The sequence below is a fragment of the Alosa sapidissima genome, chromosome 3 (genome assembly GCF_018492685.1).
Source record: "Alosa sapidissima isolate fAloSap1 chromosome 3, fAloSap1.pri, whole genome shotgun sequence".
Classification (NCBI taxonomy): Eukaryota; Metazoa; Chordata; class Actinopteri; order Clupeiformes; family Clupeidae; genus Alosa; species Alosa sapidissima.
This window is the reverse complement of record NC_055959.1, coordinates 39505633-39520171: the sequence shown is the minus strand read 5'-3', so window position 1 is coordinate 39520171 and position 14539 is coordinate 39505633. Positions and strand designations below refer to the sequence as shown.

Below are 14539 nucleotides of genomic sequence, written 5' to 3'. Positions count from 1 at the left end.
GTTACACAAGTGTTTTCACACTTCTTGAACTCCGAGCCATAATGGTGCATGCAAACTATATCATTTTTTTCAACTGCTTACACACTTCTCCCGTTCACTCCAGATGTGGGTTTTGAAGATGTGGTTGACACCGACATCTAGGGCTTGCAGCTTGGCTGTCAAACCTCCCAGAATGATTGCCAGATTGGTTTTGAGGGGCAGCCATGGCCTACTGGTTAGCGCTTCGGACTGGTTAGCGCTTCGGACCCCAACCAGTAGGCATGGCTGAAGTGCCCTTGAGCAAGGCACCTAACCCCTCACTGCTCCCCGAGCGCCGCTGTTGATGCAGGCAGCTCACTGCGCTGGGATTAGTGTGTGCTTCACCTCACTGTGTGTTCACTGTGTGTTTCACTAATTCACGGATTGGGATAAATGCAGAGACCAAATTTCCCTCACGGGATCAAAAGATTATTTATACTTATAACATTGAATTTAATTACCAAATTACAGATTGAGAAAGTTTTACTATCATACATGAATTAAGGTGCACCATGGTGTAGGCCTTTTAACATAGGGCAGTATTTTGGGCACCAGCGCATGGCGTAGTTCGTTATTCACCCGCGCAAAGTTGAATTCGGTATTTTGCACGTTTATTTTTTAAGCATTGCGCCCAGGGGTGTGGCAATTAACAACCTAGGGAGGGGCCTGGCGTGTCTAAAAATCGCTATCATACACCACCTAAACCTGGTCAGAAGTCAATGGCGAGTTGTTCATATGCTATTTTAAGAGCGCATGTCAACAGTCATATTGGCAGGTGCACGCACCATCCTTCTATCATTCATGAACGCACACCAGCGCACGTCCATGCAAAGCATTACAAATTGCACGATTACAATGGGAAACATAATTAGAATAAAGATATTACGAAATACTGTACATCTCATGATGATTAGTTATTCACCATCATTTGCAAATTGGTAATGACGGTTAAAAGTGATTAGGGGAGAGGCGAGAGACACGTATGGAGCACAGCTGAAGACGCACTGTCACGAGATATAAGCAACTCCTCTGCAGGATAAATGTTTTATTCAGTCATTTGAGCAACATTAGGGCAAGTGTTGCTTTTTCCAGCCTATGTTTTCGGTGGTAACCCATTGTCAGTCAATAGTGAAAGTAACTGCATATAACTGTCTTGTCGTTGACTGACTCCTCAGGAGTATCCCTTAGTTAGTTTCACTTTGCCAATGAGTTCGAATAATAGACGAGTGGAAATGCGTGAAGGCTATGCTAGGTTTTAGTAAAGCATGGTTTAAGAATGACTATTCCATACGGTCTCGCAAGCAGCCTCCTTCAAATGCGCCGTTGAATGCCAAAATACCGATGCATTTATTTGACATATCGCGCTTTGCGCCGTTAAAGGGAATGACAGATGTCATTCTCATTGGTTTAAAATGATGTTACGCCCCAAACACACCCATATGACTGATTAAAAAACCTAGGAACACCTTGTTGCGCCATGCGCTCCACGTTTGATAACGAAACCCCTCCCAATGTGAACTGGACATCCTACTAAATTTGAATAGACTTTTGACGAGTGACGATGCACTTTAGAATGTCATGATAGGGCCCATAGACTTTACAGCAGGGGCGGAGCCAGAGGGGTGGCTCCGGGTGGCACAGGCCACCCTTGAGATTCGATTGGCCACCCTAGGTGCCACCCCCAAATCCTAGTCTACGATTGGCCATTAACATGGTCTAAGACAGGACCTTTCTTGATGCACTTGCAGCAGTTTGAAGTGTCAGACGTCAGAAATGTAAGTGGCAAACACGCTTGCTTTTATTGGCCTACAGGCTTTTGCTTGTGCTAACACGCAAAGATATCTATTTACCTATTGTATCTGTCGGTGCCTATTTATTTAATCAAACACTTAAGTCGCCGACATTTGCTAGGTCATTAAGTGTTAACTGTAGGCTAGGCCTATACTTTTGTAAAAGTGTTTAATGGCAATAATCTCCTAATGTAATGTTAAGAAAACTTTTCATTTATGGTTCATCAAGTTTAGGCCTACTCACTAAACACTCGTCGCATCTAGGCTACATATTCTGAACATTTGTTGTAAAATATAGAAAGTATGGGAAGTTTACATAGCTTATGCTAAACTGTTTCTTTTGTCCCCCATGTCTGTTTATTTGTCCCGATCAGGAGGGATAAATGAAACATTGCATACGTTCCACTTTTGCTTAAATAATTCCTGAACGCAGGGCTGGACTGGCCATCTGGCATACATTTTTCTTTTTTTGTTTTGTTGGCCGAGCCGGTCTTTATAAAGTTAATTTTCTATAGTAGCGTGTGACAACAAAATCATAGGCCTATGCCTGCGTTCTATTCACAGAGCTTTCTCTGTCTATGATCTGCAGCGTTTATCAAATTATGAGCCTCCTCGACGAGTAGATTGCTGGTCTACGGAGCCATGAATTTAAATCACGCCCTCTATCTGTTAATTTGCGGCACAATTGAACCGTGGACCGAAAGGTTTCCCTGATCAGAAAATACTCCTTAATTTGCAACTTTGTGTAGGCCTAACAGAGGTAGCCTAAATATCGTGCCTATGGCCTAAAGCAACACGTTGAACATTTTATTTAATTAACTTCATATGGGACGGGCATTTTTAGGCTTTTCCCCCTCGGAATTCACTACTGCCTACTTCAGAGACCACTGTTCCACTGTTCCCACCTATTGTAGTTTGGCCTACCATCAAATTCTTGGTCTCTTTAGAAAGCTGAGACCTTGTAGTTTCTTAGGGAACAATCAGAATAGCTGTGGGAAGTACTGGCACAGAGGTACAGAGGCTAGAATACTGTTTATATTATGGCCGGATATCTCTAAACTGACCACATTTCAGCCCTCTAGGTCACTTGAGATGACTTAGAAACACAACTGAGTCCTAGCACCAGGTCTTGTCAAGCTGTGTCCAAATGTAGATCAATATGGAAATAAAAAATGACTGCTTTGGACCATTATTTGCCACGGTATGCTCATGGACTCCACATAGGACTTTTGGGTTCCCAAAATCCATACTGACAATAAAAGGCTTACTGTATGGCAACCTCTTGGTGTAGAAGCATAATCCTGGTTTCAAATGAAAGGTAACACTTTGATGTTTCTTGTGGACTATTTAGATCAGGGGTTCTCAAAGTTTTGATTAGTGAGGGCCAATTCAGGAACCCAACATTGAACTGAGGGCCGCCAAAGGGGCGGGGGGAGAAAAAAAACTGGAAAAAAATCCTATTTGTAATCATTTTAAAGACCAGGTTGCATCTCTACAGTTTCTATTTATTGCATTAAACACATTTTATGTGTTTTGGATGCAGTTCCATCAGAGTTCCACTGGGGGCGATCGCCATGAGTGCAGAATGAATGGGAGTCAATGGAGCTAGACGGCTAAATTTGTCTCTTTCACCTGATTGTCGTTGACAAATCTCAGATTTGAGTGTAGTTTGTATAACTTCAACATGGGTTATAGGTCAAAAGTTGAATGAACGAGTACTTATGTCCTTTTGATTTCTTACAGGTTGGGTCGTTGTTGCACATAACACGCTAGCATTGTGCTAATGAATGACATCATTGACACATTTTAAAGGCTTTTTAGAACAATTAAGTGACTTTAAAAAATATAATACTCAACCAAGTGTATTTTCTTTGCCTCCCCTTTCGAATACAATACTCAAATTACTTGAAAAAAAATTATATCCCGAGAAAAGTGGATTTTGAGGGGTACAGCTCCATAGACCTCCATGCATTCTGCACTCGTGGATGAGCGCCCTCATGTGGAACCACAGAAGGAACTGCAACCAGTTCAGAAACCGGAAGTTTTCCGAGAGTGGCAGTTCTCCCCTTATTAGACATTCTCTGATTATCCCTTACTTATCGCGGGCCGCCATTGGCCCCAGGGCCGCACTTTGAGAACCTATGATTTAGATTGTATGCCAGATGTTCTGATATAGACTGACTACACAACATATGGAATAATTACAAAAAAGTCTCTATTTTTGCATTTACTTTGTTGGTTCAAATGAGTGTGTGTAAGATAGACTATACATCTGTACAACTAATATTGGATAATAGTATAAGTATTAACTATATATACTCTTTTGATCCCGTGAGGGAAATTTGTTCTCTGCATTTATCCCAATCCGTGAATTAGTGAAACACACTCAGCACACACTAATCCCGGCGCAGTGAGCTGCCTGCAACAACAGCGGCGCTCGGGGAGCAGTGAGGGGTTAGGTGCCTTGCTCAAGGGCACTTCAGCCGTGCCTACTGGTCGTGCCTACTTTCTATGGATTCTTGTGAATATTTCAGTACCCAATATGTTGCATTTACTTATTGTTAGAGATGCACCGATATGGAATTTTAGGGCCGATAACGATAACCGATATTTATTGGTTTGTTGTGGCCGATACCGATACGATAACCGATAATATTACTCTTGAAAAAAAAATGTGAAAAGTGATTTGGGGAAAGCATTTAATAAGCATAATTTTATTGCAGTAATTTTACCTACCACCAAATTATGGACAGAACTCATGATAGTCCTCAATAGTACGGCAGTCAACAACATAACAGTAGCCTAGCCCTACAGTATGTGTGGCTCCTTTAAGTGAACCTGACGTCAGTGAATTGCGAGTGAGTGGCTAGAAAGTTTGAATCGTTTTCATTTAGGACTAAACGCTCATAAACGGCTCAGCTTGGAATAAGCTACAGTATAGCGACCAAATCAGAGTTTGTGAGGGAAACTTAGGTTTAGTTTCAACTGCGGGTAACTGAATAAAGCTGCAACTCCTCAGACTGTATCTTATGTCCGTCTACTCTGTTGCGCACAACCTGCTGCAGCAGAAATGAAAGGCGTTAGCCCCGAAGGTTTTAATAACTTATTATGATGACCTGTCTAGAACTGAAGCACGAATGGTTAGCATATTTCTAGGTAATAATACAAAACCCAAGCTAAAGTAATACAAATATAATACTAAAACACAACTTAGAACTAGGCCTACTTATGTACTCGTCCCACTAACGAGTTTGTTTATTTGTTTCCCCGACCAGCCAAAAATAATTCTGTGAAAATGCATGGATTTCAGTTGCTGCTACGGAAACAATTGAATCCATGCATTTCCACTGAATTATTTTTGGAATCTGATCCCTTATCATACCTGTTCGTTTGTACTCGTCGCTCGACTTATCGTGACTAAATTCAAGATGGCGTCGAACGGTAAAATTCCTTAAGTGAAAAAATTCCTTAAGGTAAATCGTCTTGTAAATAAACTACCAGTGCTTTTTCAAAGTTCTCTATGTCTCGTTTTAAATGTCAAGGCCCTAGGAAGTCTACCAATGAAGTATGGAGCTACTTTGAGCCTCGTAAATGGTGTAAAACAGTGATTTATTTGCATGGCTAGGCCGATGCCTGAGGCACCACAATGAAACACTGTGTTGGTAGCATTGGCTAACTAGCCCCAGATTTCTGAGTGCAGGGGACAAGCCGAGGTGAGCTATGAGACATACGTTCACACTCAGTATCATGTTTCAACACACTTTAGGTTAATGTCACACCGGAATTCTCCTTTAACAAGAATTAATGTTTTGTTTTTACAAGTTTAATGAACTCTAGAACTGGGCCAGACTACTAAATGCTGATGAAAAGCATGAAATTATGGATAATTATTAATCTTTAACTTCGAGTATTTTGAGGACATGGAATTGTTTTTTAAAAGAATTGAAAATATGAAGTTTAAAGTCACCTTGCATGTGACGTCACAACCACTGGCTGGCGGGCAAGAACGTTGTTCTCCATCAACGAAATCCAGTAAATTAGTGTAGGATCTGGCCAGAACTTCGCCAGTTTTACTATACAAAAGTTGGTGTTTTGAGGTGTAAATAACATGCTAGATAGTTGTTGTGCGATTGGATGCACTAACCGCCGAGGAGATAAGCCGGGGTTATGTTTTTACCGGATCCCATCTGATAAGGAGAATTCAGAGAGAAGACAACTATGAATACAGGCTATCAGACGTGCAATCGTTTCAGGAAATGGAACCTGGCAACCTTCACAGACACGTCTGTGCAGTGATTATTTCATCAAAGGTAATTTCAACATTTGTTTGAATACAATGGGTGTATGATCATGTAATTAATCGTGTCTTAAAGGTGCCATGTGAAATGTCCGCCAAAAAATCAATTCATACTCCACACTCCATAAAAGATGGGGGCAGTATTACTCCAGAAAGTGAGTTGGTCCACCCTAGAGTAACAACCGAGAAACGGCATGATGATGATAATCCCTCCTCCGATCCAAGCCTGTTCGTCTATGCTCCGCCCCTACCTTCACAACGACCCCAGAGCGGTAGAGCCATATAGCCGAGCCAACTGCACTAAGTAGGCCTACATAACTAACGTTTTGACTCCAGAGGAACGGTTGTCGTTGATATGACATCTTCAAGCTACTCCCTTTCACCTTTGCCAGTGAATATGTTCATATTACGTTTTTATTGTTAGTTTGAATTACATTAATTTGACACACAGCATTCGCTGATGTTGACCAAGCTAGCGTCAACGTAACGTTAGCCAATGTCAAGCGCTATGTTGAGCCAATATTTGCGTGAATAAATCTAGCTAATCTTGGCTCAGAGCGGTTTTAAACTGTAAATATAGTGTGAAATGGTGCATGTCTTCCTCATGTTTACTTCGAGATTCCGACTGTAACCATCAGGTCGTTTTTATCTGTTATGGCAGACTGATGATGAAGATTACACCCCAGTGCCCAGCCAGTCACAGCCTAGTCAGACAAGAAAGAAAAGGGGAGATTCTAGAGGAAGAGGCAGGGGCAGAGGAAGAGGAAGAGGCACGGGCACACGAGCAAATAGGGCAGCAGCAGCCAGGGCTGAAGAGGACAGAAGAGTGGAGGAGCGTCGCCGTGAAAGAATGTCCGCGACTCAGGTTAGGCTACTTGGACGGGGTGTCTGAAGCTAAACGTTATTTATGTCCACCCAGTTTGTAGTATTTCAAGTGGATTTCACTGGCCACACATGACATCCTAGACAGTTAGCCTATTTGAGGACATAACCATTGAATGTTATGAGTAGTAAATGTTCCACATTATGCAGTGATGATTTGCACATGATTAACCTACACTTTATGGCCTCGCAGAACCTCCTGCAAGATTTGAGCTTTGAGGAGCTGAGGTCCTTCACAAATGACATTCTACAGTGGCAAACAGGCTTGGTGTTTGATGTCCTGGCATTACGCCAGAATAATGCCCCCCCTCCCCCTCCATCAGCTGGTCTGCCATGGTGCACCTGTCATAACTGCAGGGACATGCCCACCGACAGGGAGAGAAAATGCTGCCGGCAGACACCAAACAACTGCATTAGTAACCTACCACACTTTATGGATTACTGCCTGGATGGAGGCTTCCTGCGCATTCACCGCCAGTATAGGGAAGACGTTACAGCGCTCGGCCGTGCCAGAGAACCAGGGGCAGAGAGCCGAGAGTTTCGCTATGCCGCCTATAGACATTACATTTACTGGCAGCATGGGTCCCTGGGAGCTGGGAACAGACTGGTAATCCCGAGTTGTTGTGTCTGTAAAATTAGGGACACATTTCCGGATCCTCAGGGCCAATACACAGGTTTTCTTCCTGGCTTTTAGTTTACCTTTTTGTTCTTAACGTTAAGTTTACATAACTATTTCACTTTCAGAAAGTTTACTGTAAATTGTGTTGTTACATTACTTTGCTTTGCTAATCTGTATTTAATAAACCTTTCTGTCCGTCGTTGACAATCAAACCCTGGGGCCAGCTCTTACTTTTTAATGTACAAGAAAGAAAGCAGTAGAATAATTCTTGCCAGTCTGGAACAAATTACTCTCTAATAACGATCAGGACAAACAATATGTTGCAGGGTTTCAGTCTGTGTAGACTGAAATAACTGTGGTAAAGCATGAAATGGTAGTGATAATACTTTTAGTACTATTTACTAATTTTAAATAAGTGTGATTGTTGGTGGGTGTCCCATTGGTCCCAATCCTTCTCTTTGTCGGAGGCTTGAACTGCGACGAGTGGAAATGAACAGTTGTAAGAAGTTGTAAAAGGCAATGACAATATGATTGAAATACATTTTACATGTCATACAAAAATTAAGCGACCTGACAGAGTGCATTTCACTCACCTATGCGTACACTGGATGCTGCAATTCTGGCTTCACTGGGGAGAACTCGACTGTAAATCAGGTCCTAAAACATACAAAACATTTCTTTGTAATTATGCTTGATTGATTGGTCAAACAGGAAAACCTGATACTACATTTCTTCCTCAAACTCATACTCAGTGTCAGGATCCACAAGATCCTACTATTTTGCATTCATTTACTACACGTCACTGAGGTACATATGTTATGCCAGTTTTAGCATTGCTATCTGAAAGAGAAGGACATTCATACAACTACAGCTATAACTCCCTAACCAGTGGTATGTTTGCTTGTACACACCCAAACACTACACAGGAGCTAATTTTTGCATACCTAGTCCTCTCCTGACTTGTCTTTGTACAAGCTCTGCCGTTGGTGGGGGTGGTACAGGTGGAAGTAAACCAAGCCTTCGTGGGTCATCTGGCCTTAGGGTTCTTGTTCTGGGCATTCCAGAGCCACTCTCCAGCCTACATCTCACCACCAGCGTCTGTAGTTCCCCAATGTAGCTGTAGGTTTTGGGAGTCTTGCGTGCATAGACACTACTGTTTCGCATTCTTCTTGTACACTCGTCTGTACCTGAAAATAGGGGGGTGATATTGTTGTTGAAAGACATTGAGACAAGTAACAAGAAAGATTTCAGTAGTTCTCGTAATACTTACATCTCTGTACCATCTGCCCTCTTCTGAGTAGGTCGGTCCCGATGGTAGTTGTAGTCCAGGGCTGCCAGAAGGACTCGGGCTTCGTACACCGGTGGACTGAAGGCAAAGCGCTTGCTGGCATACATCAATATGTGGTTTTGAAAGGATTCGAGGTCTGCCGTTGATCTGTAATGGAATTAAAACAGAACAAATTAAGACAGCTAAGCAGAACTGAGCAGTTGTTGGTCAAATGAACACTTTCACCCCAATTCCCACACATACCGAAAGCACAGGTATTTGTGCACATCCTTCAACCATCGTTTCTTGAGGATTATCTCCACAAGAGCCTTGTGTGCTTTAGAGTCTCTTTGAATCCATTGCTTCTCCAAATCTGCCAGCTGCCCATGTTTACAGCTGCCCATAGCCCACTCATGCTCGTTGCAGACATGATGTAAAAGGCCTGCCCAAAGTGTCTACAATTGTAATACACAACATAAAAAGAAACAACAATTATCAGTGGGCAGTTCACAATTGGGATGGCTTATTTATAAGGTTAAATTACAATAAGATTTGGGAAATTAACGGGAGAAACTACACAAAACTTACCAGGAACTCTTCATAGGAGTCGGCTGTTTTGCAGCACCACCAGAAGTGATTTATGATATCTTTCAGCCAAAGGAGCAAGACAGACAGTTCTTTTACCTGGGCTGCCTGGGTATAAGGATTAAAACCGTAATTAATAGCAATGCACAACAATGACAACATTATAAGACGCAAGGGTACAATTAAACTGCTACTATGGACACTCACAGCCGCAATCTTCTTTGCCAAATTCTTGGCACCATGCCACATATCTAAACTGTGATGAATCCCATGGTCCTTGTACCTCCCCTTTACAGGATCTACAAAACATGTACATGCAGAGATGGAAATAAGTCAAATGTTGACTACATGTCAAGTAACAGCTAGGGCATGTGGATATGAACTCACCCATCAGGGCACCAATCTGTGAGTGGGCATCTGTGCAGATTTCGACCAGTTTAACTTCAGTGACTAGTTGATCTATTGTCAAGATGAAGGCCTCCTTCTCCATAATGGCAGACCGTCTGTCGGTTTGTCTTTTGTCTATTGTGACTACACTGATGATCTCCAATGTGTCGTTTTCCATTGTAGTGTAACTACAGTACTGCGCACAGTGACCCGGCGTGTCGTTTCTGCCATCAGCTAGATGTATAGGACAAGAGAGTTTGTGTTAGATAAAAATACTGCAACATAATTTCTAGAAAGATAAACTGTATGTGTATCACCAACCAAGGACAACAACATCTTTGTCCTGAAGTCTTGCAATCACATCTGCCCTTTTTTCCATCCAGTACTTTTTGATGGAGTCGACACAGTACGTGTCTTGGATGGAGAAAAAAGTGTTTGGGCCAAAAATGCCCATGTTCATAAATCTAAATAGCAGTGCAATTTTAGCGTAGTTGTTTCCTGATAGCAGGATGTTGGTGCTCAGCATAAAGTCTATGGAGTCCGTACTTCATCAAGGGCTGTGAAACCCATCGCCACACAATGTGTCCATCAGCACAGCTCTAATGATAAGAACAGATAGACTTATAGAACAGCTATAGCAGTTTTTATACCAGTTAACTTTTTCTTAAAAACATTTAGAGGTAAGGGTACATGTTGGTGTCCATATGAAGTGTACATTCACATAGTTGTCATAACAACAGTGTCACATACCCATTCTAACATGCTTGCAGTGCCTTTCCCTTTGATGTTCACCAGGAATGGTGGGTGGCGTTGGCATGTTGCACCGGTCACATTTATTGCTGTGCACCGTTTCACCGGTGGTGTAACAAAGGCCGCAAGGTACTTCAAGCAATCATCATACACAATCGATGCCTTGGCACCAACAATGTCCTCTGCCTTCTGTACAGTTGGCACATTTGAATCAGCTGGTAAGGCAGTGGAGCTGTCAGGATCTGTAGATGGTTCAGACTCAAAATCTGAGTGAGGTCTTGTATAGTCTCTTCCAAACCAATGACTGGCAGCGCATCAAAGTTTGGAACATTTGGTAAAGCTCCACCCAACCTGTTTCAGTCAAACAGTACAAACATAGATATGTTACCAAAAACATGTAAACAAACATTTTCATTGCAAGGCAGTGTCCTTTTCACCTTATTCCACATGCAAACATGGGGGCTGACATGACACTTTGTCTCATAACATCCAATTGGGCAATGCACTGGAATGAATTAGTGATGGTAGTCATTTCAACTGTCTGTTTTAAGTTGTCTTTTTATAAAGTTGTGCCTCCATAATCAAACAGGTTTGTAGAATATGTCACCAGAACAACCAGGATGTTTTCAGCAGTAAAAACTGAGTTTCAGTGGTTAGTGTGAGGAGTTTTGCCATCACATTTCATGCAAATAGAATGGATAATAAGCTGAACAGAAAAACAGAGTGTAGCTGAGATGGTGAGCCAAGAATTGTGGAGCTATACATTTGTGACTTGATGGTAGTATTAAGTTGCAGTACAAGAGACATTAGGAAACTTACCGAAGAGAAAGTGGAGGGATGTACTCTTCATCAGAGCGGTCCTGCTCCTCATCATCAGTATCTGATGCCTTTACAGGTGGAGGGTTAACTGCCCAGTCAATCCTGATGAGACAAAACAGTCAATAACATAATATACACTGAGATGACATTCTTCAGTGACATCAACTCCGCTGATCAAAATACTCACGTGCTATTCCTCAAGTCATTGATGGCTTTTTCATCCAGATGTTCCTCCTCACCAATGCTCATTTCACCAAGGCTTGCAAACAGCATTATATAAGATAGAATATTAAATTAACACAAAATCAGAAAGAAGTAACACTGAAAAGCTCTTGGAAGAATATGCAATCACAGTGCACATTATGACCTACCTGCACTCAAGCCTGGCCAATTCTTCCACACCTGCTGAGCCCTTGCTGGCCTTTTCTGAGGCATGCTTGTCTCTGTAACAGGTTGAACACAAAAAAATGAGTGGGCCCAAGAATAAAAAGGTAATGTGACATTACAGTCTGTGGCAGAAATGTGAACTTTTCAATTAGGTCCTAGACATGATAATGACATCTAGTTCACAGTAAAACATGCCTGTGAGGAAACATGGGCAAAGTAGGACCTGAAACAAGTCAGCCACACTCACTTATCAGAATCACTTGACCCGATGCTTGTTAGAGTGAGATCTCTCAGTACTGCCCGTTTTTTCATGGGAGTGGAGGACAGTGGTCCTTCATACCTAAAAACAATTACACAGTTCAAATGTCAGGTACAAATGTTATGCCTAATGCCGGAACTAGTCTCGGATCCCAAAATCAGCTGGCCAGTCGATCGCCACTGCATAACTTCACCATCACTTTATCTTACATCGTCAAAACTGTTGTAGTGGAGTTAAAAATTATGAAGTATTCTTAGCTGCACATATACAAGTGAAACTAGGGACAACGTCTATTTAGAGTGTTACGTTTGCTGCCCGCCTGATGCAAATTTAGCAGCATATATCAAGTTTGATTTTCATTAGCAATACCACTTCTAGCAATTATCATAAGTAATTTATCATTAGTCACCAAAAAACATTCGGTCTCATTACACCTTGCAATGTTTTCCGTTACGTTTCGTGCGTCCATTTGGTGTTCATTATCATCTAAGACATTTCAAGCTTCTTAGCTAATGTTACATTTTGGCATCAGCTTGGTAACGTTAGATAACAGGTGAAAACCGGATCGGATCTTTGGGGTAGAGCTAACTATCCAACGCTAACAGCTATGGTTAGCCATCGCTAACATTAGCACGTTTGAGTTACCGAACAGCCTTCTATACATTTTCATGTTATGACTTCCCGAAAAAACTACACAAACATATCAAACAAACTTCTAGCGAAATACTAACAGCATTTTACTTACCAATCCAAAAGAAATGTTGCAAGTTCGGAGTCGAACCTCATTTCTTTCATGTCCATTAGTTGTCTCCAGCGATGGAAAGCAGTGCCAATATTTACTCTGGTCCTGTTCCTTTTTTTTAATCAGATTTTATTTGTGATTCCGAGCGCGATTTTTTCCCTGCAGCGGGTGGTTGTGGTGGTGGTAAGGTTCTCTTGCCAAGGGCTTCAGCCATTCTTGTAGCCTATTTGCTTGCCGCTCTCTTCCCTAAACTGAAATGTAGTAGTGGGCTGTACTTTCCACACGATTGACATCAGGTTCAAGTACGCCCACAAAGTAGTGTGAAACTAGCGACAGTAAAGAAAATTCCAATATGGCCGCCATTCGCGAATCATTCAAAATAAAAGTCAGAACATAGTCATTACTTTTTCAATGAAAAAGTAATGAATATGTTTAAAAATTATTAATTTAAAACTGTATTGTGTTACCAAAGGGAAAGTAAATTTAGAAAATAATTAAATAAGACATTTAAATCGAAAATACACATTAGAATGCTATATTTTTTCAACGTCAATATAATTAAACTGTGTGGATGTGAAAACAATAAGTTGTGCATATGTAAAAGGGGGGTGAAATGGAATCCTTATAACATGTACTTTCAGAATATATATAGATATTTATACCAAGTTCGCCTTTGTAGGTTACAGGCCATACTAACTCTGTACCGAGTCATATACTTTAGGCCTGTCATTGACATACACTGTTGAACTTCAAATTGTGTGGCTGTGAAAACAATAAGTTGTGCATATGTAAAAGTGGGGTCAAATGAAATCATTATAACATGTACTTTCAGAATATATATAGATATTTATACCAAGTTCGCCTTTGTAGGTACCAGGCCATACTAACTCTGTACCGAGTCATATACTTTAGGCCTGTCATTGACATACACTGTTGAACTTCAAATTGTGTGGCTGTGAAAACAATAAGTTGTGCATATGTAAAAGTGGGGTGAAATGGAATCCTTATAACATGTACTTTCAGAATATATATAGATATTTATACCAAGTTCGCCTTTGTGAGTGCCAGGCCATACTAAGTGTGTACCGAGTCATATACTATAGGCCTGTCATTGGCCCACTGTTGAACTTCAAATTGTGTGGCTGTGAAAACAATAAGTTGTGCATATGTAAAAGTGGGGTGAAATGGAATCCTTATAACATGTACTTTCAGAATATATATAGATATGTATACCAAGTTCGCCTTTGTAGGTACCAGGCCATACAAACTCTGTACCGAGTCATATACTATGTCTACCATTGACATACACTGTTGAACTTCAAATTGTGTGGCTGTGAAAACAATAAGTTGTGCATATGTAAAAGGGGGGTGAAATGGAATCCTTATAACATGTACTTTCAGAATATATATAGATGTTTATACCAAATTCGCCTTTGTGAGTACCAGGCCATACTAAGTGTGTACCAAGTCAAATACTATGTCTGCCATTGACATACACTGTTGAACTTCAAATTGTGTGGCTGTGAAAACAATAAGTTGTGCATATGTAAAAGGGGGGTGAAATGAAATCATTATAACATGTACTTTCAGAATATATATAGATGTTTATACCAAATTCGCCTTTGTAGGTACCAGGCCATACTAAGTGTGTACCGAGTCATATACTATGTCTGCCATTGACATACACTGTTGAACTTCAAATTGTGTGGCTGTGAAAACAATAAGTTGTGCATATGT

The 14539-nt window shown here is 41.2% G+C and overlaps 1 protein-coding gene across 3 annotated transcripts; it reads right to left on the bottom strand.

Moving 5' to 3' along the window:
* Nucleotides 1-7908: 7908 nt before the first annotated feature.
* LOC121705662 lies at nucleotides 7909-13104 on the bottom strand. Of its 3 annotated transcripts, XM_042086805.1 has the most exons (15): nucleotides 12806-13104; nucleotides 12049-12141; nucleotides 11786-11857; nucleotides 11602-11673; nucleotides 11415-11516; nucleotides 10596-10946; nucleotides 10167-10444; nucleotides 9846-10079; nucleotides 9666-9757; nucleotides 9462-9566; nucleotides 9138-9328; nucleotides 8877-9041; nucleotides 8551-8793; nucleotides 8200-8263; nucleotides 7909-8080 (listed from the first exon to the last, which is right to left on the bottom strand). In XM_042086805.1, the coding sequence occupies exons 7-13, from the start codon at nucleotides 10369-10371 to the stop codon at nucleotides 8757-8759; spliced, it is 1029 nt and encodes a 342-aa protein (XP_041942739.1). In that variant the 5' UTR covers nucleotides 10372-10444; nucleotides 10596-10946; nucleotides 11415-11516; nucleotides 11602-11673; nucleotides 11786-11857; nucleotides 12049-12141; nucleotides 12806-13104; the 3' UTR covers nucleotides 7909-8080; nucleotides 8200-8263; nucleotides 8551-8756. The 3 variants fall into 3 exon arrangements, with proteins under 3 accessions (XP_041942739.1, XP_041942741.1, XP_041942740.1); XM_042086807.1 differs by lacking the exon at nucleotides 10167-10444; XM_042086806.1 differs by lacking the exons at nucleotides 7909-8080; nucleotides 8200-8263 and having other exon boundaries at nucleotides 8281-8793.
* Nucleotides 13105-14539: the final 1435 nt, after the last annotated feature.